This window comes from Centroberyx gerrardi, chromosome 12 (assembly GCF_048128805.1).
Source record: "Centroberyx gerrardi isolate f3 chromosome 12, fCenGer3.hap1.cur.20231027, whole genome shotgun sequence".
Taxonomy (NCBI): domain Eukaryota; kingdom Metazoa; phylum Chordata; class Actinopteri; order Beryciformes; family Berycidae; genus Centroberyx; species Centroberyx gerrardi.
This window is the reverse complement of record NC_136008.1, coordinates 4,413,894-4,440,916: the sequence shown is the minus strand read 5'-3', so window position 1 is coordinate 4,440,916 and position 27,023 is coordinate 4,413,894. Positions and strand designations below refer to the sequence as shown.

Genomic DNA, 27,023 nt, shown 5'->3' with positions numbered 1-27,023 from the left:
TGGCTGGTAAAAGAGCTGGTGGATGGTTAATTTGGGGGATTTTTTGGTCACTATGATCCTGTGGACAAAAAGATGTTTTCCTGCACTAGGCAACTGAAAGCCTCTGAAACAAGGAAGTAGACAATGTTATGCAACCTTTGAGGATGAACTGGTTGTCACCCCAGTTTCACAAGCCAGATAAGGCTTCGAAATATTCGCCTGTGATGCTGCTGTGCACCAGCTCTTGCAGAGATGTGAACTGTTACCAGTGCAAAGCTGTGGCTGCAGCCGAGAGCGCGCTGCAGACTGTGACGTAGTAGATAAGGCGGTGTTGCCAAACCCCCATCAAATTTCTAGGAAATAGCAGCCTCGGCTCTCTCTCGTGGGGTGTGGTGTGAATAAACATCAAGGACCTACTTACAGAACGGGTGCCGAACGGGTATACTCATTTAGAGCAGGGGCGGTTCATTTTCAGCACAGTAAAATAGTGTGGTTGTAGATGCAACTTCTGACTTCTGCTTTGTGCACCTTTTCCCCTAACAGAAGGACAGTATCAAAAGGTCAGACCAGGTGAATAACAATGAACTGTTTATTGGCTAATGAAAAGGTCAAAAATTGTGAATTGTCATACAACATTTTTAATTAGCTTAGAACTGGGTGTGTAATTTGCATTACTGCCTGCTTTTGATATAACTTGAATGCACTTTGAATTCACTTTGAGCACCAAAAGTACTTTGTTAGGTGAGCAGTGAGAGCTTTGGTGCTGTTGTTCCATCACACCAATCTGCAGCAGAGCCAAGGTTGCCATTCCACAAAGTACAGTCACTTCGTCCAACACCCTCTAGCCTTCCTGGTTACCGCACAGCCAGCAGTCTTGAATGTGCTCGCTCTTCTCTCCTAGTGCAGACCTGAACCTCAATATTTCCCTAACCAGGAAGTCGAGCTACTTCCATGCAAATCCGCCCCCTCCTCCCCTGACATGCTTGGAGTGTCCATACAAAGGAGCAGGATCCAGGGGTTATGAATGGGCTCTATGGAAATGGGCTTCATGACTGCATGGCAGGGAAAAATGCAGCCCCTCCTCCCTGCTGTGGCCTGGGACTCAGGTCTTGAATCTAGGTTAATCTCAACTCCAGGCTGAGCATTTCAGTACAACATTCCCAAATTGCAGAACACCATTTAAAACAAAGGAATTGTATTATTGTATGAACCATAAGTAACTACAATAGAAGCCAGAACATCACATCAACTTGTGGTCCGCACCGATTTTAATTTTAATAGAAATAGAAACATAGTCATTTATTAGAAAAATAAATTTTATGTAAATTAAATAAGCCCTAATAGGGCGAATAAACCGGTGGCCAAAATGCAGATAGCTGAATGTTATGTCCATCTTCCAAACCTCCGAATCAAGAGCAAGAACAAAAAGAAGAAGAAATCAATCGAGGTGTGATTCTGTGAACATTTATGAGCTCGTTTCCGTCTCGTACAGTCCAATCTAGCCTTCTTTGGAAAACCAAACTGAGCCAAGGGTGTTGGAAGGGTAAATCAAAGTAGGGGGTTGTCTCCAGCATGAATGTGTCCTATCTTGCCCAGGTACAAAGAAGAAGTCTCTGTGAGTGTCCAACAAATTCACCTGATCAACAGGGCCAGCGTTGCCCCAATACCAGCAAATCCAGCAAAGGCCATGAGCGTGTTCCTCACCGTGGACTCCGGGTCGGCTACCCGAAAGAACTCAACAAACCCGTCCTGAAAAACAAGAAGGAAAGAAAACAATGTTAGAAGAAAGCCTTAGGGTAAAGCACAATAGCAAGGACGTGTTACCAGACATGTAGGCTTTGTTGCACAATGGATTAGTTATGCAACAGGCACATTTCATTCCCCTACATCCTGTCATGCAATAATTAGTCATAACTCACCCAGGAGTTGTTTTTGACCAGCCAGTCCCGCTGGTCAGTCAGCAGGTATGTGGAGATCTCCTGGCCCACCAGTTCCACGCAGTGCTCCCTGCGCTTCTCCTTCAGGTACTGACACACCACCGCCCCGAAGGCCACCAGGCTGGTGATGCGGCCCCAGTTGGTGGTCCCGTCCCCGAACAGATTCTTGGCTACCGACGTGACCACGGTCATGTCGTCCCCTCTTTCATCCAGCCCAAGTTTGTTGACCATGCCTAAAAATGAACGCCTTGGGGTCAGAAACCTCTCCCGTTTGTGGATTTAGCTAACGTTAGTATTCCTGTCAGGCTGCCAACGTCAACTATAACCTATTTATTTTATAACAGCTTTCAACTCACTTACAAAAATCTGCAGCCAAAACAGGAGTTTCAAATATGGAGTCTGTTGTTAAGACTTTACTGGAGTAAATACGCAGCATGTGGCTCGTGCAGCTGAAGGCATTGCACGGCTTGGGAAGCATAAATCCACACAGACTGAAATCTACCTACCGTTGTATGCGTATCGATGTTTCTCCAGAACATCATCCACTACTCTTCTCATTGTTGATAGCGCCTTCTCTTCCATCCATCGCGGTTTGGAAAGACCCGCAAAGTCTCTTAAGAAACTGTCAATTAGTTGCCTTGTGTCATTTTCCAAGACTTCGTCCCCTGCTGGGCAATGCGTGTCGAGTTCACTGTCCGACTGCAGCTCCGGCGTGCACGGCAAAGAGCCGTCGTTGTCGTTATCATCCCGAATGTCTTTTGGTGCAAACCCATTTGGTTTGTTTACTCCCAACATCTTCGGCCGCTTTGGGGTGTCGCTGGGGGAAGCATTCCCGTTACGAGAGTCTATGGATGAGGCCATGGCTATCTGAGGGGAGGAATTTCCAGAGCCGTAGTGCATGGATCCCTCGACGACTCCATTTTGAGGAAGAAAAATACAACTCCCAATTGTTCCGGCTGTAATAGCTTGACTCGACCGTCTTGTAGAAATAATATTCATCTTGATATTTACTTTGAACGTTAAGCTTAAACTTTACATAAAACTTAGATCTAATTTAGGTTTACTGCTAGCTTATATCAAACAAAAAGCTAGCCTTCTCCCTAACGTTCACACTTCCTCCATTGCGGGCTGAACTGCAACGGAAGTGAAGCTGCTTACGTATAAGTCTTAAGCTGGAGTGGGCGGTAACGTGCGTCGTCGTACGTACGTCAACGTGCGACGTCACCGAAAACTATCCTCTACTTCCTCAAACAAATAAACCGCTCCTTTCTTACTATCCCCGTTTTTAAATGAAAATAAAAAACAAAAACAAAAGGACGGGCTTATTTCTCAAATGAATGGAAAGGCCTTGTTGTTTTTTTTAAATCGGAGAGGGCGCCTCACTCCCGTTTACCCGGTAGATCAATATGAAACCTTCTTGGTATAGATATAATCGATCTGTGGGCGCAGTTATTTTTGTATTTTTCCATTACATGAAAGATTAAAATATCCCTCCGAGGAAGCATTCCTAGAAACATGCGAATACAAACCAGTTTCACATAACAACAACAACAATAATAATAAATAACAAATAATAATAATGAGCAGCTAAAACGACAAATATATATTTACCCATTTCTAAAATTGTCTAATCTGGTAAATCACATTTTATTCCAACTAAGTTAAAAGTTTTCCACTTTCAATTAACAGTCACGTTGTAGATTTAATGAGGAAAAATGTCCGCGATTGTGTTCTGTTGTAGGGCCATTGTGGCATTATAAAAGCCACTGACTTTCACCCTTTGATAAATGTCTAGACTGTAGATTAGCCAAGACTACTCTGAGTCCTGACATCGATTCTAGACTATGCTAGAAAAGTAGCAGTGACTATTACACACATACGCAATCTATTTATTGCAGTGAATAGAAAAGGGGGGACATATCATTGACAGGTGTTAACATGTGGCAATAATATAATATCTGATTGGAATTGGAAAAACTAGAGCCAAGGGGTTTTGAATTCTTTCTTACAGCAGCATTTCTGTCACTCCAATTAAACATTTTTAATCTATAGACCTACTCTACACATGTCGGTTACAAGAATTTCTATAGTTCTTCTATACGGACAATTCAGTTAAATAGCTTCAATGTTTATTTACATATTCAAGATGAGTAACAGAAAAAAACCCAGTATATTTCAATGGTGAAGAAGGTCCTGCCCTCACTTGCCAAACTTCCCTTTCAGCCTCTGAAAATAGGATTCTGCCGCCCCCTAGTGGTCAGAGGCAGGTTGTACCCCTCATCTGCACCTCCATTGTGTTTTACCCACAAGATGTAAGACACTGGGACCTTATCCTCTCACCAGGCTCCATGTCTGAGGGGCGTCACAGGCTGCAGGAGTCCTGATGTAAGGAGAAGTTTCCCCATTTACACCAATGGTACAAACAACCAGAACAGAGGCCCGACATCAACAGAAAAACATCAACAAGGAACTCTTATTAATGTAAAAGTTTATTTCAAATACTGACAAAAATCCTCTCACCTACTCCCACACAACTGAAACATTCCAAGTACTCCTGTACTTTCTGAAGTCTTAAAATCATTCCTGTGTTCTCCAGTCATCCTCTTTATCATGTAAACCCCTTTTTTTTTCTTCTTGGAAGCAAGGGTGCCTCTGATATCCCTGCAGTTATTTTGGGCCAGGATGAAATATAGTAATTATGCAGTAAGAGAACACATGAATAAAGAAACATCATTTACTTGCAAAACAACAAGAGAACAGATAAGGTAAAAGCAGCACAAAGTACTTCAGAGCACACAGCCTGTCATTTCTTTATACATTCTGGCACGTGTTTATCGTAGCTGAACGAGAGACACCCTGTGACTTGGTATTTAAACATACCCTGCTATATCCTCTCATTGAACTGCTCCGTGCAAAGCCAGACATCAAGTAGCGTTCAAGAACTCCTGTCCAATGTTGTAGCCTATTCACCCAGATTTTTTTTTAACAAGTTTACTTCTTAAAGCTCAAGATTAGGCTTTTACACACAATCAGATGCTTAACGGTCTGCCCTTATCATTCAAAGAGACATGAAGAGTTGTGGTCAATTCATTTCAACTCTGGCTAGACCCACAGCTGGATCAAATTCAACAGTGCAAGTTCAAAATTCAAGGGTAGAATTGCCATTTATACTGACCAAAGTCAGAAAGTGAATTGACCTCGCCACAGGAGCTGGGACTCTGGATCAGAGGTCCTCGGGGAGGAAGAGAGTCGGATTGGTAGAATCATAGAGGACAGGTGTTCTTTACAGGGCATCGTCTCTAAGATTTGTCATCGACTGAATCAGCAGCATTTACACATATATCCATATGATACAGATTCACAGAGCCTCTGCAGTACACGTAGATAGAGCAGAAGTAGTGTTTTAACTGAGAGGAGAGAGGAACCATTGAATCAGAGAAATAGCTCAGGCCATGAAAAGAGTGAAAAGCAGGTGAGAAACAACACAAAAAAAAACCTTCCCCGTTAAAGTCTATTTACAATGGCTGGAACAGAGAAAAGCAGCGCATTCATACAACACCATAACAAGCATACTTATAGGTCAATTCTCTTTCACCCACTGCAGTTTGACACATTTCAAAGTCTCAATGAGGAACATGTGAGGTGGAGAATGTGATGGTGCATGCACCCTATCATCTAGTGGCGGAGTGTGCGTTTGTGATCGTTCCCTGAAGCAGTATTACACAAGGAGGCTGATTCTCCAGTTCAGTCGGTTCAAACTGGACTGCACGCATTCAAAGTTTTGCAGATTCGTCGATCACACCTCCGACCTCTTTTTCAGACGCTGAACCACGTCAACAGGTGGGACTCGAGCAGAGAGCGCACGCTCACACTTTGCCCCCTCTCCGCGTGTTATAAAATCTCTCTCCGCTTTGCCAAGTGTTGGAGTGAGCGCATCCTGCAAGCATGCAGTGTCCCACTTTAAGCCCGCGATGACGATCTTAGGAGCTGGGTTGACACCTGTGGTTATCAGGTTGCCTGCTGTTTACCCCATGACACCACTGGGATCAAAGATTAGTCTGTTTAGCGTGTCAATACGGGAGGAGGGAACTGTTCAGCAAGGCATTGTGGGGGCTCCTATCTGATGTGAAGAGTAGACACAAGTCTGGAATCCAGCTAGTGTATAAGGGACCTAACTGGCGGTCTTCTCTTTATAGAATTAGTGTTTCACAACATGAACTGCCACCGACAGGGAACCAGCTAGGCCTGATTGTGATATATATATCTATATCTTGAAAGTGATATAACGGTTAACCAGAAGAAAACAGTCTCAAAAGACACAAGAAATAAACGCCCATGTTTTTTCTGAGTATTATTTACAGAAGCATACAGTCTTATGCAGGGTGTTTTAATCCCCCCTACAAATCTTTTAGGCTCGTAGTAAACACACGTCTTGATGCAACTCAACAGCCACCAAACTAAGATTTAACACGGACATTGGCATGGTTCCCAGCCTTTAAAAATGATACAGGGATATATTCGGCTGGCTCTTGCCCTGGGCCGCGAACAGGAGCGTGTGTGTATGGATTGTCAGGACAGCAAAAGGGAAAGGAGGGAAGGAAGGAAGGAAGGAAGGAAGGAAGGAAGGAAGGAAGTGTGACCGTGGACATTCCTCGGCTCCGTGTGGTTGTTCTGATACTTCCTAAATCTAAGCAGATGCCCCGCTCCCTTCAAAAGACGTGTTAAGTTTGTTTGTTTTTTTTTGTTACATGTTACAATCATGCAGCATATTTAGAGAGAGAGAGAGAGAACAGGAGCAAAGGGAGTCAAGAATTAAAGCAACGTGAGCAGAGAGAAAAATAAAAATGTGCAGTTTCCGATCCCTTTAGGCTGAGCTGCAGCAGACGACCTCGGGATTTGTCTGACAAAAGATGACCGAAGGACGAGATAAAAGGAACCCACCCCCCCCATTTCCCAATACGGTTTGAGCGAATGCTTACGATAGGCAGCCGCCCCTCAGAGATTTGGTATGCAAGCAATTATTCACAAATATCTAACCCCCACCCCCCCACCCACCCACCCCCAAACCAGCCACCAGCATGGATGGGGAACACAAAATGTCAAAGAACGCGGTGCGACCATGGTTCCTAACTCCCTTACACACACGACATTATTTTGGTGTCATTCAGGATGCAAAGAAAAACATACTGTACAGAATACAAAGTGCATTAACTCACCCCATCCAACCCCCCCCGCCCGATGACACACATCTACTGTGACGCATCTTGGAACACCGAAAACCAAGACATAAGGGAGGCGGTAGAGCAGAGTGCGCAGAGGGGGCAGAGCCGTGTGCGGCGAGAAGGCAGAGAAGGTCCTCCGTCCCTCCCACCCCACCCCACCCACATACAAGCAAATGGAGTTAAACTTATACAACTCTGCCCGATATGTTAAAGCCAAGTGGTGCCTGGGGATGAAAAGGGAAGGGGGGGGGGGTGGGGGGGGGTGGGGGGGTGGGGGGGGGGAAGAGAGAGGGGGGAGGAAGGGTGGAGGTGGACATCTTGGGGAGACGGGTGTGGAGGGAGGGGGGGGACGCTTGCCGGGAGCCCCAGGTTGGGGGGGTGTGGGGGTGTTTCTGGGGTGACGGAGGCTAGCCGGCTAGCTTGCTGGTCACCAAGGAGGACTTCCTCTGCGGCAGGTCCTGCGGCGTGGGAATGTGGTCCCCGGTCACCAGGTTCTTGTCGGGCCCCGCCACGGGAAGCTGCTTGTTCTTCATCTTGGCCTTGGCCATGTTGTAGTCGCCCGAGTCAAAGTACTTTTGCTGCGTGAGAAGAGAGAAAAGAAGACACTCGCTCGCTTTTAGACATCTGCCGTTTTCTGATCTCACTGGTTTTCATCAAAGACAACATGGATTTGATGTGCGGACCTTCTCGCCGAAAGACGAAACACTTCAAAGCCTATTTAAACAATTTCATGGAATAATCTAGTTAATGAGGGTTTCGTAGCGCTGATTCGATCAAACACAACACCCAAAAGGAAAAACTCTGGGACACTCTTACACTGTTATACATCATTAATGTGTGATGTTCAGTGTATTCCAGGAGTTATTTTGTGATTAAGTGCTGCAATTTACTTTTTTGGTGAACCCACTTTCCCTCAACCTGCCTCATCTACTTCTACTTCAGTTAGAGATTTTCTATGTTTCCCAGAATGCCTCTTGACAACCCCCAGAGAAGGGGGTTCTTTGTGCTATATATATATGTGTAGGTGAAGAGAGCAATAGCAATAGTGATAGCGTAATACGTTTTTCCAGTGAAGAAAAAGTGAGAGTGGAGAGAGACCAATGCCGTTGCCCCGGTGTTCAAATTACAAAAAAGCCATCGAAGAGGCCTTCATATTTCACATGCTACCAACGTAGCTGCATTGCATTATGGTCCACTGAGGATGCTGTCGGTGGAAAAATTGGTATCTCAGCATCTTCTACAATGGATTTCTCCCTGTGTGATTGTAGAACGAAAATGGTGGGTCTAAAAAGAAGCTCTGTGACGTCGTCTTATGTTTGCCCAGTTATCTGCAGGATAAAGAAAAATACAAAAAACACACACCAAAAAATGGGCCAAGAAATACAAGGTACATCACCAAGAGCTGTGTTTGTTTTTAACAGTGTCAAAGTGTTTTAGGGTGGATTTTTCCTTCAATTTGTACAATTTATGTTTTCCTTGTTCAAGCTTTACTGTCAAGTGAAGCACATTGAGTTTCCCTGTGCTATATAAATAAAATTGTACTTACTTAAACAAATGATGCACAGGAGCTAGATTGATCGCTGTATACTGTATGTGTCAAAATTCAGCTGGACCAAAAGCTTGAATATTCTCAGTTTTGTTTACATTTTACATCAAATGCGACACATAATGAATGAGCAGGTAGGGGTTAAGTGCTTAAGGACACTTTGACTGAAGGCTGCTGTGGGGATCAAACCTGGGACCTTCTGGTTAGAGGATGGTCTTTAACCAGGAGGCGGGTCCTTATCTGCTACCCAGTCCCGGACCAGCTGCGGTCACCTACCCCTTTCTGTAGTCTCTTCATGAGGAAGTCGGAGCCCCCAGGCTTCTGGCCCAGGCTGGGGTACTTGGCCTTCAGCTTGGCCTCCTCAGCCTTCACCGGGTTAGCATTCTTCTCCTGGGAGTCCTGTGGAGACAAGAACAAATGAACATAAACATAAAAACTCAACAGGGCCGCTTCAAAGTGTCAGTCAGTAAATCTCTGAAGAAAAGAGAAACTTTTCCCAGACCTTTAGAAGTTTAAGCACAACCTGAACGGCTGTTTATGTGACAGGTACTCATTTGCGGTCGCACTGCAATTACAAAAATGCTGCTGCTAGTACGAAAACACAAAAATTCCTGCAGTAATGTAAATGTGGAGCGCCGGGCAATTTCCCTCTTCAAAAACACCAAAATTGCTTGTGCAAGCCCTTGAAAAGCTCTGCTGTGAAGTGGGCTTAAAACCATGGCAATGAGTTGTGGGAATTGAAGATTCTTCATGATAGTATGAGTCACAGCCTGAATGTTTTTCTACAACAGTCTCTTACCGCCCTCATGGCTGCGAGGAAACAACTCACTCAGAGGACAAGGCTTGAAACTAATGGAGCGCTGGAGAGAGGCTTTACGATTTTTAGAAGCCTGTATTGATCACTAATAACCAAGTCCCTCTCAGGGAAAAGTGTTCATAAGGATTTTGTGCACAAGGGCTTTCCAGGGTTTTTTTGGTTGTGATGAAGTGGCTCCAACCTCACATTAACATGTTAATGCTAGCGCTGGTCTACGGAATATGAAGCTATGACCCTCGCAAAAAGTCCTTTCAAACACTTCTATAACTTATTAACTATTAAGTAACTATTATTATGCAGTCTTATGATGTATTCCAGACCTTTAGAACTTTTAGAACATCTTGTACTTAAATGAACAGTTTGCATATGATAATGAGTGCAATACCCCAGGACTTGTGAAATCCTGAACTAGAAATCAGTTTGACATTTATTGCTAAATCACCACTGCTTGATGCGGTTCTCTACAGCTGATATAGACATAACAACCCCGTCTTTCTGCTTCCTATCAATGTCATGCCATGGGTTCTGTAAATAGCCCATTTCCAGTAAATATAATGATCCCCTCTGTTTGTCTGTTAATATGCATACATTGGTTGCATGTATGCTTACAAGACACTATCCCCATTGTATTGTAAAGTGATATATAATTATATAGTCGATCAATATTGGGATTTAAGGTTACAGAAACAATAATAAGAATAGTATTTGAGAGTTCTTGCAGGTTCTGACTAACGCCTAGGTTAGGCTACATGAACCTGAGGTGTTGATTCATGTAAACAACGCATGCATTCATGTTGCTACAAACTTTGAAGAATAACACTGCCTAACACTGGCCAAACTGGTCAGACACCTCTCGTCTGAAATTGGGTTAGCAGGACACACCTTGTTTGTGTGCACCGTGTCAATCAAGTGTTTTTATTGCGCTTCGACGCTCCCCCAGTAAAAGTAAGGACTCCAAAGGCCGTTTATGCAAGCCTCACACGTATACCTGGAGCGAGCAGCACACAGCGTAGACCTACTTCCACTATGCAGACAAGACAGGGCACTCAGAATGCAAAGCTTGCTGGGGCAGGGATAAAATGTGAGTCAGGACACAGAAGCCGATGAACAGATTCCCACAGGAGGAGGGGGGACATGTGGCACCGAGTGTGCTGATTCACTTGGGCCCATGACGAGAAATTTATGAGCTGCTATATTCGGCCCCATGCAGGGAAAATGCAGAGCCCACTAGATACTTTGTGCTCCCTCCCTCCCCTCCCCAGATAGTTTTTAACTGTTATGTTCATTAATAAGCCATGCCCTGCCCCTCACTTCACAGTAGGTTTCTGTTCTGGTCATTCAGCCTCGAAAGTGCCCACTTTGAAAGTCAAAAACAAATGCAGTCTTACTTTGTGCACTTTACACTATCCATTCCATTCAGTGCAACTTTATCTCTTGGGCACAGACATCCAAGTTGATTCATATTGGCCAGCAGCTTTGTCAACAACAGCCTGAACTCCAACCTCTCAAACCACTGTGCAGCCAATCAGCACCCTCCTTGATAATTGAGCAACATTAGACAGCAGAAACAAACAGCAAGAGGTGACAGCTGACAACAGCAAAATCATAGGCTGCCTGGTCCGACCGAGATTGATCATTCAGTCTTAGTCATTAGCTTCTGAATCAAAAATTGTTCAAAGAGGTAAACTATGCACATCATTGCTGTTGTTGTGGCAGTATGTGGGAATGCGGAAGCACTGCCACCACTGCAGTTGTTGTCAGAATCTCAAACCATGTGCCATGGAGGGCCGAGAGAGGCTGCAGCTCCAACCAAAGATCACCGATCACTTCATCCCTCTCGGGTTAAGGTGTCCCGATCAGAGAAATCAGCTGTTGTAGTGTTTGGTTGGAGTGAAGCCCTGCAGACCCTCGGCCCTGCACGGCACATGGTTTGAGACCCCTGGGATAGACCAATGAGGCCCGAGCTGCTGTGGACTCGCGAGCCAATGACACAAGCCAAGCCAAGGGACACAGCGGAGTGACACAGTAGCAAGATCCACTGTGTGGCTGGAGAGCAATGACAGACGTCTCCTATGTCACTGAACGACTTATCAATGCTCTATTTGTTTTCCACGACTCCTTCCCTGCCTCAACGCACCGCCGAACATATTGCAAACACTTCACTTGCGCTAGCTGGTGTTAGCCACTTCTAGCTAGCATGCTCAGTGGCTAGCCAACAACATCTTGACAGACAGCAGAAGCCCACCTGTTTTTCGTCCTCGTAGTCCATCTGAGTGTCTGAGTCCAGGTTTTCTGACGACATGGTGCGACTGTGCTGGACACGTAGATGTCCCGTGTGCCAGAAAACTCAGATGGATGAATACGCGAAGTACCGTTGTTGTACCTGTACTAAATCTAATCCTCCTTTTCTGAACACGACTGCTCCTCAGCAAAAATGGCGAAACGATTTGTGACATCACCACTAGGGATTTCCTATTTGTGATAGACATATACAGTAACCAATAGCAGAGTAGAAACGCTTTGCATAGCCTGTCAATGCAGCCAATGAAATGGCATAAACTGCGCAGCCACTGTGATTGACAGTCTCTCGTCCAATGATTTTAGAGTGAGGAGAGAGAAGGGGCGATGCGGGGGCCGCACTGCATCAACACAAACCACATGAGCAACACAAAAGAAATACAGTCTGTTTATCATGATAGTAACTAACACACATACAGTACGGTCCATTACTCTACGAGTATAACGTAACTAATTTAACGAGAGGATCAGCATCCCTCCTGGTCACGGTTTTCTTTGCAGGACAGTCAGACCAAGATCTCTGCTCTTTGATTGGCTACTTGTTGGTGACTGATTGCTGCCTGTCAATCAAACAGTCGGCGGGAACGATTTTACGTAGCGTTAACAGCTAGCTTGTTTCCAGACTTTTTTTTTTAAAGGTGCTCTGTTTAACTACTTGTAATTTGTGTTACTTTAGTAAAAGACAGTTTTATTGTTGCCATGTGAGTAAAAGATCAATGTTCACCAGCTAGGTTAATAACAATGCGAAAAGTTGACAGAATAGCTTGTCTCAGCAATAGCTAATAATAAGTTAGCTAATGTTAGCGCTAATTTAGCCTTAGTTTAACTTTAGAAAGATTCATTTTAGGCCACTTTGGTCCTCAAACTGTTGTTCTCTGTTCTTTGCAGAGTTTGAATTTGCTGTTTTTCACCGCAACCATGGCATGTGTGCAGCATCTGAGACCTGCACAGAAACAGGTAAAACACATGTAGACTAAGCCCTATTCGCGCGGGACTAGTATTACCTGGGGACCTCATGTGATTTAGAAACTACCCCCCCCACGTCTGTGTTTCGTGTGGCACATTTGCACGGGATAAGCGAAGTCTGTATTTTACTCGAATTTACTGACATTATCCCCCGGATATGATGTCAAGGCTAACTGTTGAGCCTGTTGAAAGATAGAAAAAACGATGAGCCTCCTGAATTTGCACCCAAAATGCTGTCAAAACTTTCATTTATAATTGCCAACGCAGCCTCCATAATTCTCGACCGGAAAAGAGGCAGAAAAAAGGCGCGGAGAAAACAAAAAACCTTGAAAAAAAACATACGACCCCAAATCACCGAGATGCCAATTCGCACGGGACTAATATTATCACATGACCTCTGTGTTTGGCCAAATATGGTAGGTAATTTGCGGTGGCAGATTCGCACGGGATTAAGATCACAGACGACCTCCGCAATTATTACAAATGACTAGAGACCCCCAGGTAATACTAGTCCCGTGCGAATAGGGCTTAAGACATAGTGATGCTGCAAACACTATTACTGCATAAGTAAAAAAAAACAACTTTTTTTTTTGTCCGTCTGGGAATTTTATACATGTGTCAAGTTCAATTCCCCCCTTTCCATAAAAAGTAAATACAGGAGTCGATTCTGACTCTGATTCTAATTGTAGCGCCAACAAAAGCCTAAGGGCCGGCTCTGTCCACTGACTACCACAGTCACAGGTTGAAAGACTGCAGCTCATAAACTATTTTATAAAGCAGATTGCTTCCCCTTTCTGTTCGTAACAGCATGAGTTTACAAAGACTGAACACCTAATTAAATAAAAATATCAGTTTTCTGCTTGTTATTACCTTTCACCTGGACTTGCAGTTGTTAGTTTCTAGATTGCTAATGTTTGTGTTAACTGTGGCGAGTAAAAGCAAAACTACAAAACAAAAACAAAGACAGCATCTGCTGGATTGCTGCCATGTTTACCTGGACCACGCATTCAACCTGTGAGTAATTTGTTTCACTCAAACAGGATACTCAGCTGTTGCCTAACACAGTTGCCACAGAGCAGCAGTCCTTGGTTGTTGTCAAGAAACTTCTGGCCATTGCAGTGTCCAGCATCACCTACCTCAGGGGCCTTTTCCCAGAGAAAGCCTATGGGAGCAAATATGTTGAAGGTACATCACATATGGAAATGTATTTGTCTCCACATCACAGCGGCTGGTACATCCCAAATTTCACCAGCCGCTTCAACTATTTTACCAAACAACTAGATTTTTAAAACTGGATACGACCTACAAACAAAAGTCAGTTTCTTGCCAGTGGCTGGTAGCCAAACTTAGCAGCCACAGCCGAAGATTTACCAACATCTGGCTGGTGGCTGGTGTTAATTTCCTACCTTGAGTTTTAAGTGATACTAGTTGTCTTGATGTTTAATCTCATGCAATTTAACAGTACTGCCATTGAGTTCCATTTGCCATTTCAAATATTTGCCAATGAGCGGCTTATCTTTGTTTTCCTCTCCCACAGAGCAGAAAGTGATGATTCTTAGGGAGGAGCGCAGTTGTCCTGGTGCCAATCAGATTGTTCAGTGGTAAATAACTCAAGTACAGTTTGACACTTGAAGCCCATAGCCATTGTTTAAAGTTACTGGGAAATGGCCTTTCGATGGTCTTGCTTTCTGTAATGGGACGTATCTCTAGTTGAAACAGGATGTTGGGGGACAGGGACTCAAAAGTGGGCGGGTTGGACCGGAACAAACATGGAAAGTGACTCAGAAGAACTGGATGCTAGCCTGAAATCTGGATTCTTTGAAATAGATAAATTCCAGTCACCGGGATCCAACCATCCCAATCCAACAGGAGTTTGATATAAAAATACAACAAAATAAATTGTTGTTTTTGGGGTATTTTTTGTTAAAAAGGTGTACATTATGATACGGGGAACTAGCTAAAAAGGTGAAGACATAATTTTTCACAGTTTAGTTATAACCCACACTTACCTTACTTACCTTTTCTCCTTTTTCACTTCTTTTTTCTTTTATGTTTTAAAGGTGAGGCTGTTTGAGTTTTATGCCTCCATCTATCACAGGCGTGCACGTGCGCGCACACACAAACACACACACACACACACAAACACACACACACACTCACTCAAGTGGCAGAACACTTGGCTATATCATTATGACTCAGGACTCGCTCTGTGCTTGTTAAAGGATGTATGTGGGAGAACGTCAGAGAACATGTTCACTGTTAAGTAGGTGTGTTTATTTCATCCTTCCAGGATGCAGGGATGCTTTGATGCCATTCAGAGGAAATATGTAAGTCATCTCCTGCTTTTTTCCATCAGTCTGGAGATTTGTCATGTAAGCTTGGTGCATCATGATAAAGTTATAGACCACTCCTAAAAGTCAGAAATTCACAAAACCGGCAAAGCCAATCCTGATTTACAGTTTTGCTGTGTCTCATGTAACTGATATGTTCAAACTTGTTTTTCCACCAGCTGCGGACAGTCATTTTGTCTGTGAGTATCTTGTTACCTATTGACATACATTACGTTGGGTCTTTATGGGTGTGTGATAGTGATACTCACATCGAGGTGAGGTGCTGGCCTAGGTATGTCACGGCAGAAATACACCTTTCATTGACAGTGATTTCAAAAGATTTTTGACCTGATGGAGATCTACAATACTTTGACAGTCTTGATGATTACAGTTACTGCGGCCTTTACTCTTTTCTACGAGGCCTTAAGGAAATCCAAAATATCCAATGTGCTGAAGTTATGTTCATTTGTCCCTTTCTAGATATACACTGATCCAGAAAACCCCCAGGTAATTTGCAAATCTAGTCCTTGCAGTTGCTGATGTTTTAACACCCGATCAGCTAGGCTCCATGTTGCTATCTGTTTACATGATTAGCCTCACACAGCTCTCTCTTCACCACTTTCAGAAAGTGACAGAGTTTTACCAGTTTAAGATCCAATACACTGAAAAGGGACCTCAGATGGACTTTGAGAGGTAGGATATGTTATATGCTTGGGAGTAAGGATTACTCTCATTGGAACATGTGAAGACAGGTATGAGGATTACTCAAACATTGAATGTAAACTTCATATCAGTGCAGGAAACGTACTTTTTAGGTTCCTGAGGACAGGAGCACCTCTATAAGAGCCGGGCTCTGTGAGTTTGTTGGTTCGTAACACTTTTTGCAATGTGCGCTGCTATGGGGAATTACGGTATGTGCTCTTTATGTGTGCCATGCAGAGCCCTAAGAACCTTGCATAAGGGAAATATAGTGTGCGCTCGTACACCAGGCAGTACGGTAGAAGTCACACAAGCATGAGCCAGCTCTGGGTTGATGTATGGTACATTCACATACTAGGAATTAGCTCGTTGATTTATAACTGATTGGCTGAATCAATGCATGAATTACATATTTGTTCAGCTTAGTTCCAACAGCACTGTGCTACCACAGCACTTCTGTGGTAACAAGTGAAGTTTTTAAATTCAATATAGTTCACCGCTCCAGTCATGCATAGGCTCCGCCCCTCCACCTGAGCAGCTAGAAAGCACTAGTGCACTTTTTAGTCAACATCCACAGGAGCAGGTTCACCTCAGAATTCTCCAACCACTTTCAACATTTTACAGCCAACTAGATATTTACAACAAAATAATGATGGTTGGCTACCTGCCACAGGAACTGAAAGAGCAGGCAAATTTACCAAGATTACCAGCAGTGGGCTGGTGGTTGGTGTTGACTTCTCATCCTGCCTCCTGTCAACCTCAGCAACAACAACAACAAGGTGTCGACCATGACCTGCAGCAACACTAAGAAGGCCAGCATCCTGCTGGTGAGGAAGCTCTACACTCTGATGCAGAACCTGGGTCCTCTGCCAGACAATGTCTGCCTCAACATGAAGCTGTCCTACTATGACGATGGTAACACACACACACACACACACACACACACCTTTAGCACAGTTATAATCTCCAGCAGTGCAGCATAAATTAATTGTTGCATAACTCAAGAGTAATCTTCTTTAATAGATAATCTATTAAGCGGACAAGCGTTAATGTGTAGCCTATAGAGATTGCTTTTATAAAACCCCCATCAGGGTGCTTGAAATCTTCTGCTACCTCTGAAATGTAGTACAGGTTTTGATTTAAGCTTATATGCATTTACATTATATTTTAGGCATTTAGCTGATGCTCTTACACAGAGAGACTTGAGTGAGCAGGTAGAGGTTCAGTGTCTTGCTGAAGGACAGTTTGACAGGACTTGTGTTGAGATCAAATGATTTCAAAACAAGGCAAAAAAAAAAGTCACAAAAAAAGTCACACAACCTACAAGAGATATATGTCAGACACCACGTTTAAAAAAAAAAAACACTGCACAAATATATAGGCAACAGAGTAATTTGCATCTGTAACCCACCATCTGAAAAAATGTAAACAGACTTATAAATATGTAACAACATTTGTGAATAAATCCTTTTCTGTTTTCAGTAATATATCATGATTTGTACATAAACACTAACAATTTTAAGTTTATATTTTCACATAAACATGTCCCTTTGCATAACTTAGTCATAATCACAGTCCTTAAACTTATTTGTGAATTGGCAAGTTCACATTTTTGGATTTGAATATATTTGTGTGGATACTTCTGGGACTGTTCTTGTTGCCTGTATCACCTGTAGCACAATGTCTGTGCTTTCGCTGGGCTGATCTCCAAGTATCTGCCTCTGTTTACATTTTTTTAAATGGTAGGTTACAGATGCAAATCATTCTGCATGTACAGTATTTGTGAAATGTGTTTAAACATGTGGTGTCTGACATATATTTCTGAGTCATATGACATTTGTTGTTGAAACCGTTTGACCTCCATACACTTGATTGTTGATGGAGACATTCGCTGCGGTGGGAAACAAACAGACTTTACAGTTAGCGGCCACACTTCTTGCTTCTTTGAAATCCTTTGTTTCACTTATAAAGGAAGCCACTTCAATGAGCAGAGTGTGTGTGTGTGTATGTGTGTAGGAGTGAGGAGTATGTGTGTGTGTGTGTGTGGGGTTGCAGGCTTCGTCAGGCATTAGAATCAAAAGAAGATTCAGTTACACATGGTCAGACCTGCTGTCTTTTTGAGGTCGATTTGTGTGTGTCTGTCTGTCTGTCCGTCCGATAGGACTGCAACTACCGATTATTTTCATTGTTGATTAATCTATCTTTTTCTATTTTATTAATTGATTAATCGTTTAGTCTATAAAATATCAAAAATAATCACATCACAAGTTATCAGAGCCCAAAGTGATTCTTAAAATTGCTTACTTAGTCTGAGCAGCAGCCAAAAAAACCCCAAAGTAAATCACTGGATTTAGTTTGAATTAATTTTGTTTCCTTTAGCCTTTTTCATTACTTTTGTTATTTTAAGCATTCTCTTATCTTATCATTGATTATTTGTATTGCATTGTACTCCAGGAAGACTAGCTGTCATGAAATTGGCAGTTAATGGGGATCCTAAAATAAATAAATAAAAGCAAGGAAATCTTAGCATTTGTGAAGCTGTAACCAGCAAATGTTTGGTATTTTTACTTGATAAATGACAAAAGTGATTAATCAGTTATCCAAATTTTAATCAATACATTTTCTGACGATCAACTCATTGATTAATGGACTAATCGTTTCAGCACTGTCTGTCCCTCTGTCTGTCCCTGGTCTGTCTGTCCTCCAGTCACTCCTCAGGACTACCAGCCTCCGGGCTTCAAGGAGGGCGACAGCGACATCATGGAGTTTGAGAAGGCGCCGGTGAATCTGGCCATGGGCGAGGTGGTCACACCCTTCCACACGCTGAAGGTGGACATGACCACCGAGAGAGACAGACTGTTGAAGGTGAAGGACAGGAGGAGACAGAGGGAGAGAAAAAGAAAGAGAGAACAAAGAGAAAGAGAAAACAAAAGGTTGAACTTTGCTTGAAGTGAGCTGCCAGGCTTCATAAGCCCAGTGTGAGAGGGCACTAATAAATATAATGTTAGCACATTGTCTTCTTCTTCCTTTTCTACTTTTCTTCCTTTGCTTCTTCTTCTTCTTCTTCTTCTTCTTCTTCTTCTTCTTCCTCTCCTCATTCTCATTCTTTTTCTTCTTCCTCTCCTCATTCTTCTACTTCTCATTATTTTTCTCCTTTTCCTTCTCATTCTCATTCTTTTTCCTTTTTCTTCACCTTGTTCTTCTCCTTCTCTTTCTTCTTCTTCTTCTTCTTGTTGTAATTACATTAGGAAATCCTGTCCATTCTAAAACATTATTAGCTTCCCAGTAACCCCAAAAATTTGTCAACCCCCTAAAGGTTTTTCACATTCTGTCTATTATAGCATGTTATATAATGTTAAACTTGATTATAATAAACTCAGAATGTGCTTATGATGCCTGAGCAACACGTAAAGTAAAGTCATGCCATTCGAGACATCAGACAGACCACTGAACTGGAACTGTTTTACCTTTGGACGTTCGCTGAAGGCAGCAGCAGGGAGGCTCGCTGGTTAGAGACATCAGAAGGTCTCAGGTTCGAACCCCTGTGTGACTTCAACTGTCCCCCCCTGCTGAAGTGTCCTTTAGCGAGACACTGAAGCTCCACCGGCTGCAGGGGGCACTGCTCTGTGGCTGAGCCTGACCTCTGACCTCTCTGTGGAGGTGGGCAAGCAGAAAAAGATGAACGTATCCCTCAGAGATCAATAGAAAGGAAAAAAAAGAAAAATCATTTGGTTTCATTAACACTAGAAAGGCCAAACTGCTCTAAATTAACTGCTGTTTGAGTTTTAGAATTGAAATATCTCAGCTTTCAAAAATGTTCTTCCATGACTTCTCCTACATCCACTTTCAGTACAAAGCAGTGTTGTTAGATTTTCTAAATCATACAAGATGATAGTCGTCATAATTATATTTACCCTCTTTAACTGACAGCTTGTTGGCCTTTGCTTAGAGCCCCAAAATCCACTGGCCTTTCTAGAGTTCATCCTTTCACCGGTTAAAGACTCCTGACTAACAAGGTTCATGGCAGTCAAGACTTCTGGGAGCTGATTTTTTATTTTGATTGACAGCTATATTGCCTGTCTAAGTCTGCAGGTGGAGGAGGAGCCTGTGCGTTCGAGGGACAAGTGGGTTCTGCAGATGGAGGAGGAGGCCGCTGTGTCGCAGGTCAGCACACAACAACTTAGACATGGAGCTGGTTTACACTCAGCAGGGGAAACTCATTAAGAACCTGAGTATATTTTTAGGTATGTGTTCTTTATTTTAATATTTCCATTTCTGGGAACTTGATATTTTTCCTCCGCTACAGTTCAATGGATAATCTTAGTTTTTGCTCCACAACATTCATCTCACTCATGATCAGTTTTCATCATGTTTTTGACTTGGAGCGTGTCGTCTTTTAGAGGAAGTAATCAGAGCGGGCATAAACAGACCCCCAGTAAATTTCAGTCAATCCATAGAGGACATAGAATTGAAGACGTAATGTTTCCTAGCTTGTTTTTAATATCTGCAGTAAATAGATTTATTATCAAATGCATCAAGACTTTTACTCAGGAATATTGAATCACAGAGTCTTACTTGTACCAGGATACTGTTATCAGATGATATTCCACCAGGTTATTTCTACTTTTTGGAAATGTGTCATACATGCACTTCTGTAAGATCAATGCCATATATCTACTTTTAAGTAAAGAATTGGTGTATTACACCCATTACTGTAAGACAGTCTTAATCTTGTCATGAAATTAATGGCACTAGTACTCACTGACAAACTTTTTTTTTTACTTTAGTCAATGATTCTGGACCAAGATGAAAGTAGAAATAATTTTATTTCATTCTATGATTGACGGAAATATGAGCAAAAAGCACTGCAGAGATGATTTCCATAACTATCTGTGGAAAAAAAATTGTTTTGTTAAAAGAAAGCTTATAAAATAGCTTATATTATCCAGTTACAGATGTGTTTACTCTTGCAGACTAGCAAATGAAGATGCATGCTTATCATTGGAGTTTATCATTATCCAAACACAGACATGCATTAACACACAGAGCATAGTGCGCGTTAGTCCATCTTGACAATGTTTCCAAAAATAACGGGAATCTTGCAAATGTGTATGTGTGCATTTCCCAGATCAACACATAAATTGGAAAATGTCTACACATTGAAAATTGAATTAACACTAATGCAGTGGTGTCAGTTTTTCTAATCTACAGTTAAAGAGTCTGGACGTATTTCCGTTGACTATAATGTTATCATTGTTGGCTAAAATAATTTTGTTCACTGCATCCATTACTACTGTATAAGCAACTTATTTCTACCGCCCAGGTCAGACATGTTAGGTGGTGCTGACAGTCTGAATGATGTTGTTGTGGTCAGTGTTGACCAGATCAGATAACATGTTTTCATCTTTAGAGTCATGTGATTGAAGACGTGGAGAAGCCTCACAATGAGAACTCATACCCGGACGACACCGGTAAATCTTCCTCTTAAGTTCACTTTAACCCATAACAATGTGATTTGACTTAAGTGAGCTTTCTTACCAACTGATTACATAATAATAACTTTTTCAGGGCTGATATTGGTCCTGAATATCCTTCACAATCAAGGTTTTGAATATGGATGAATATGTTTAAACTTATAGCTAAGTATACACTAAGTATTAAGTTAAGGCGTCCGTATTGCATGGAATGGTTGTAGGTTTTTTCGGAGATGAGAAATGCTTCAGTCCCCCTGTCTCAGCCTGTTAAGTGTTAAACATCACCCTTGCAGCTGGTAGATTTAGCTATCTTTGAAGGTTCGGAAAAAGTATTAAAATGTCTTAAATTATAGTATCTAAACTCAAGGCCTCACATGGTCTTGAATACTGTTAAATAAAGCAGTTTAAGTCCTTGGTGCGCTGTTATATTCTGATCTTCTCAACTCTGATCTTTTAAGTTTTTTCAGATTTTTCAATTATGAAATTAGTTTTCAGTGTCATTAAAATGGTCCCTTAAAAAGTCTTACATTTAACTTGATGAAACACCCTAATAACCCAATTAAAATTCCTGAATACAGGAGCCCCAAGTGACAGTGTAGCAAGCCAAAACAAGACCTCAGGTCGTTAACAAAAATGTAACATTTGTATAAAGACATTGACAATATCAGTCATAGAAATTGCGCCGTATAAATTTTATTGAATATGCTTTGTGCTGTTTTTATTGGATGAACTCAGAGGTCCAGATGAGCTGTCAGGAGAAGATGGAGGTGTGTGAGGAAGTCACCGTAAACTCACAGGTTGGTGCGCCATTAGCAACAACACAGAGTGAGCATGTGACATACTGGGGAAATAATTGAAAGCTGCACTAGGTAAGACATTTATATATAAAAATACACTTATCAGTCTAAATCACAAAGTTGTTTTTTTTATTGTTGTGAGTAGAGAAGAATGTCCCACCAATGCGCTTAATTGATATACTGTAGATTCGCCCTGTTTGCCCAAATCAATTTCAGGTGTCAGATACAGACTCTGGCAGGAAATCCTATCAACGCACAGGAAGTGAGGAATCAAAACCTAAGAGCGAAATACAAAAGCGTTCCCTAAACAGCAGCCAGTAGGAACCCTGGACAGCACCGTGTCAACCTGAATATACAGGGTTCCTGCAAAAGTCTGGAAAGTATGGAATAGTATGGAAAATTAATTTGGTAATTTCCAGGTCTTGAAAAGTTTTGGAACTGGGCAAAAAGTTCGCAAAATTTTGGAAAAAAGATATTATTGTTCAGTCTCAATACAGTTGGCAGTGATATAGCAAACCCACTATTGTAAAACATAATTTTGACCACCGACTAAAATTCTCATATTCAGTCAAGAAACAGACCTGGGAAAAAAGCATGGAATTTTAAAATGGAAAATGTTTAGGAACCCTGAACACGTGTCATCATTGGTTTTAAAAAATAGCGATAATACTGGAGAGGACATTCTTCACTGTGATTATGTTACGATAACCACAGCACAGAACATCCTCAATGGGATTATGGCCTTTGTGTATGTGCACTGTTTAAGAAAAAAAACGTTAAAAATAGTATACAGTAGAACAACAACCAGGAAAAAAAAACAAGGAAAATTGCGAAGTCATGTTACCACACAAGTTAACATAGCATGAGCTTACAGCTGGAATGCGGTTTTTGGGAATTATCAGCACAGTAAGAATGTGTTTTGACCAGTCAGATTGCTTACCTGAGAATACCCCAAGTAAGGGATAATGTAGAGTGAGTCATTATGGCACAGTAGGCCTGGACAGGGTGATTCAGGCCCTGACGCAAAGCGCTTATTACACTGCTACACACCAAACACAATCATTTGGATTTGGATTTTAAATGATTTTATTACAAGCTGTAGTTATTTACAAGCTTCTGCCATAAAAAATAGTCCAGTAGGACTGTCTGCACTCACCAAGGAATCACGTCTTCTTGGCACAAGGTGTCAAAATTTTATAGTTAATTTGATTAGAAATCAACAAAATTGACCAAGCTTCTTGGCACTGATATGATTGATTAGATACAGCGCTCTTTTACTCAGAAAAAACAGACCTCAAAATGCCTTTATTGGACAGAATTGCATATTGAACAAAGCTGTGTTATAAAATAAAAATAAATAACAGTGGAGATTGCTGACCAACAGCAGCCAACACAGTACTGTTCACAACAGTCGGTGAAGGCAGAGAGCCTGTCAGCGCTGTGTAAACATGAAGCGAAGGGCCACTTCAACTGCTCTTGTGGTCGGTGGAGTTACGGCCGTCTGTCCCCTCTCAGATGGACACTCTGGTGAAGAGGACCTCTGACACGGAGGTGGCCCTCAAGAGGACCAGGAGTGGAAGGGTCATCAAGTCCGCCACGGTCAGTCCGCCACGCAAACCTCGACAACCGCCAGTTCTCTGCTTAAACTGTTGGTTACAGCTAGAGGGCTTGAAACCCCTTCACACTGAAACACTGGCTATGTTTACATGCACCGGGCTATTAAGGTCTTATTCAGGTTAATCTGTTTACATGAACCTTTCATACCCTGTGATTCATTTCCCCTGTTCCTCTTTGACTGAGCAATAGGTTACTTAGAATATAAATAATAATAATTACTGCTTGCTGACATGTTTTTTTGTTGACATCAAAATGTACACATACAGTAACGCTCTGTGAAGTTAAATATTTCCATGCTACAGTAACCCGTTTAATATGAGAGTAAGCCTGGCATCTTAACCAGGTTTCTCATAATTAGAGTATGAGCTTACCCAGATTATTCTAAGTCATGTATGATCTGTGCATCTGTGCATGTAAACACAGCCACTGTGGTTGAAGTTAGAAAAGAAACGTGAAAAATCAGTGTAGTACAATACTTAAGCAATACACTGTATATGTTTTGAGGACTGTGATATTTTTAGTAGAAAACTACCATACAATTTAGATTTTACCAGGTTTAAAAAAGAAAAAAAAATTGGAATTCAGTTATTTGATGTTAAAGAATTGTGGTGAAACCTGAAATGTCTTGAAGACAGTTCTTCAAATTTACAGTATGTGTGTTTGTGTGTGTGTGTGTGTGTGTGTGTGTGTGTATGTGTGCGCAGGAGAAAAAATTGATCAGCAAGAAGCCATCACCCACCCAGGACAAAATGGTGAGACACTCATCCTTGTGTCATTAATGTACTCCGGCCTCCTGTCCCTAATTTACTATAAATGCAGCCTGCAAATAATAAAAAGATTGATCCTCTTTGTTATTCTACATACTAAGAAATATGTGTCTCCGACCTAAAGTCAGTTAACTAAATAAGCTAAAATATATATTTTCGCATGAAAATCTTGCCGAGTGCAGCCTTAAGGCCTGGAAAAAGGTTTAATTTTGAAATGGAAAATGCGTAGGAACCCGGCTTGTATCACAGATTAGTCACTTTTGATCACCTCGGTTACTCTGAGACAGACTCGGCCTGTCAGTTGCGGCATGCTGTGGTTACGTTGTGTCTGCTGTGTTTCCTCTGTTGTTTTCAGATGTCTCAGTTTGAGTTCCCCAGCAGCCAGGAGGTCCCGTCCTCCTCGGCGCCCAAGAGACGCAAATTCAGCGAACCCAAAGAAGGCTACTAACCTCCAAACCCGCTGCAAACAAAGCAGCGCTACTACATCAGTTTACATGAATTGTTTTTTCAATTTCGTTTTTGAGTACAACAAGTTGTGTGGCTCTTCTTTAAAGCAAATGACCAGATGTGAAAATGTTTGAGGTTTATTTTGATATTGGGAAATACTTTTGCTTGCTTAACTCTTGGTTCTATTGTTTATTTGAATGAAATGCAGATCTAAAATGTAGCCGTTTTTGCATAATTTATTCTTGTTGAATTTAATATACTGTATCTATGAAGTTGGAAATCTGATGGAGGAATTTTCATTGAATCAAAACAGTGTTTAGGTTGCCTTTTGTACCTAAAGCTTGTTTTACTGTTACCATTCTCAATTGTTTGTGTACGAAGCAGGATTGCAAACTTGAGTAAAATATTTCAGCACTTGAATTGTTTCAAATCAATGTCTCTTTTTCAGTGAGGTGTTTCAGTTTGTACACCACTTGGCTATAGAGTCAAGTCAAGTCAAATTGATTTATAAAGCACTTTTAACAAAACAGGTTCGGCACAAAGTGCTCTTAGGACTCCTAAGTTAGGAGCAACAAAGGACATAAATACAGATAAAAACAGCTCTAGGGGCTGTACAGTCAGGGCTGAGTAACGCTCAGCAGCTGCCTCCATCAGCACTAAGACGCTGTCAGACACCTGCGCTTGTCTCTCGGTTGGAAAAAGGAAACGCAGGCGTCTGCTACAGTTTAAAGATTTAACAGTTTCAGCTTCCTGCCTGTAAAAGCCTGCTGCTGCCGCTCGGCCTCTAGAAAAGACATTCGACTTCACCTGCTTCTCGAAAAAAAGCAAAGCCTCGCTCTTTGAAAAGACCCCAGAATGCCTTCATTTGCATGTGAGGTGCCTTAAATGAAGCTGTTAAGTGAAAGTGGATTATATCTGTACACAGTGACCTTTGGGCCCAGATAAGGGGCCATCAGCAGCCTCCCGCCCGGCAAGCTGTGTGTTTTTAATCTCCTGTTGTTTTTCCCAGAGAGAGGGACATTTGCTGATAGACTGCCTTAACCCACTGCGGATCAATACTGCAGGAAGCCTTTGTGATGCATATCCAAGCAGCCCCCCCCCCCCCCTCTCTGTGTCTGCAGCAGGCCAGAGGGGGGAGAGAGAGAGACTCCATCAAATCAGCCCTCACTTCCTAACACAGGCATTGTCTTGGCGACCACATTTATTTCATTGTCTCTGTGTCTTTTTATGGGTATATCTGATAACAGTGAAGCGTAAAGCAGAATGGACTGGGAAATCCATGGTGGACCATACCCACACACCGGTGCATTGACGGCCTTTATGAGCTGTGAAATGAATCAGGGTTTGCTAACTTCACCGCCCGACTCCGCTGGCATTTTTCAACACTTTTTATTATTTTGACGGCAGGGGGTTCTCTGGGTATTGATAAGTGAAGAAATGCAATGACAGTAAAGGCGCCTTCGCAGGTCTAGTCATGTACTGTTCCCTTGTAGTTACCAATATCTCTGCCGTAGACATTATAGAAGCACTACATCACATAGTGCCATTTATGAAATGAACAGACAAATAGCACCCAAAAGGCAAAATATATCCAGTGACACGGAAAATAAAGAATCACACTGAGCAATGCAGTTATTGCAAGATTGTCTGTTACAGAGCATTCTGGCACCCAAAGCATTTTAACTATTGGAAATCAAGACACTTGAAGGCAATAATGTGGGTGAATATGGACCATTTCCAATCACATTTTTTAGTCTGAAACAAAAAAAAAACATGAGGAAATGTTTTAAAAGTAGAGCAGTGTTCCTGTCAAGCACATTCCAAATACCTAACATTAGAGGGGAAAAGGGAATCTAAATTGCAATTTTATTTCACCTCCACCCTCAATCCTTCACCCGGATCCTGGGACTCTACATCATTTCTGTACACACACGTCTCCCAGAAATGAATTCTGAAATTAAATTCAGGGACACACGTCCTGCGGCCAGTGTTAACAGATCAATCAGCTGGTCAAACAGCAGGCGGGGCCCACCGGACGCCTCTCCGGACCAATCAGAAGTCGGGGTTCGGCCCGTCTGAGTCAATAGCGGGTCCAGGGCCGTCTGCGTACGGTCAAGGCAAGACGCA

The 27,023-nt window shown here is 42.2% G+C and overlaps 3 protein-coding genes across 3 annotated transcripts; 1 reads left to right on the top strand and 2 right to left on the bottom strand.

Moving 5' to 3' along the window:
* Positions 1–550: 550 nt before the first annotated feature.
* mcl1b (MCL1 apoptosis regulator, BCL2 family member b) lies at positions 551–3,047 on the bottom strand. The gene is made up of 3 exons (XM_071910132.2): positions 2,423–3,047; positions 1,899–2,149; positions 551–1,728 (listed from the first exon to the last, which is right to left on the bottom strand). Exons 1-3 carry the CDS (start codon positions 2,913–2,915, stop codon positions 1,612–1,614), a joined length of 861 nt encoding a protein of 286 aa, XP_071766233.1. The 5' UTR covers positions 2,916–3,047; the 3' UTR covers positions 551–1,611.
* A 4,417-nt stretch (positions 3,048–7,464) lies between these two features.
* Positions 7,465–11,918, bottom strand: ensab (endosulfine alpha b). Its single transcript, XM_071910131.2, has 3 exons — positions 11,747–11,918; positions 8,961–9,083; positions 7,465–7,716 (listed from the first exon to the last, which is right to left on the bottom strand). Exons 1-3 carry the CDS (start codon positions 11,801–11,803, stop codon positions 7,546–7,548), a joined length of 351 nt encoding a protein of 116 aa, XP_071766232.1. The 5' UTR covers positions 11,804–11,918; the 3' UTR covers positions 7,465–7,545.
* A 799-nt stretch (positions 11,919–12,717) lies between these two features.
* hormad1 (HORMA domain containing 1) lies at positions 12,718–25,181 on the top strand. Its single transcript, XM_078287148.1, has 14 exons — positions 12,718–12,756; positions 13,806–13,950; positions 14,303–14,366; positions 15,056–15,092; positions 15,275–15,295; positions 15,576–15,602; positions 15,721–15,788; positions 16,558–16,709; positions 18,502–18,652; positions 19,880–19,958; positions 21,205–21,265; positions 23,525–23,664; positions 24,387–24,434; positions 24,805–25,181. Exons 1-14 carry the CDS (start codon positions 12,718–12,720, stop codon positions 24,895–24,897), a joined length of 1,125 nt encoding a protein of 374 aa, XP_078143274.1. The 3' UTR covers positions 24,898–25,181.
* Positions 25,182–27,023: the final 1,842 nt, after the last annotated feature.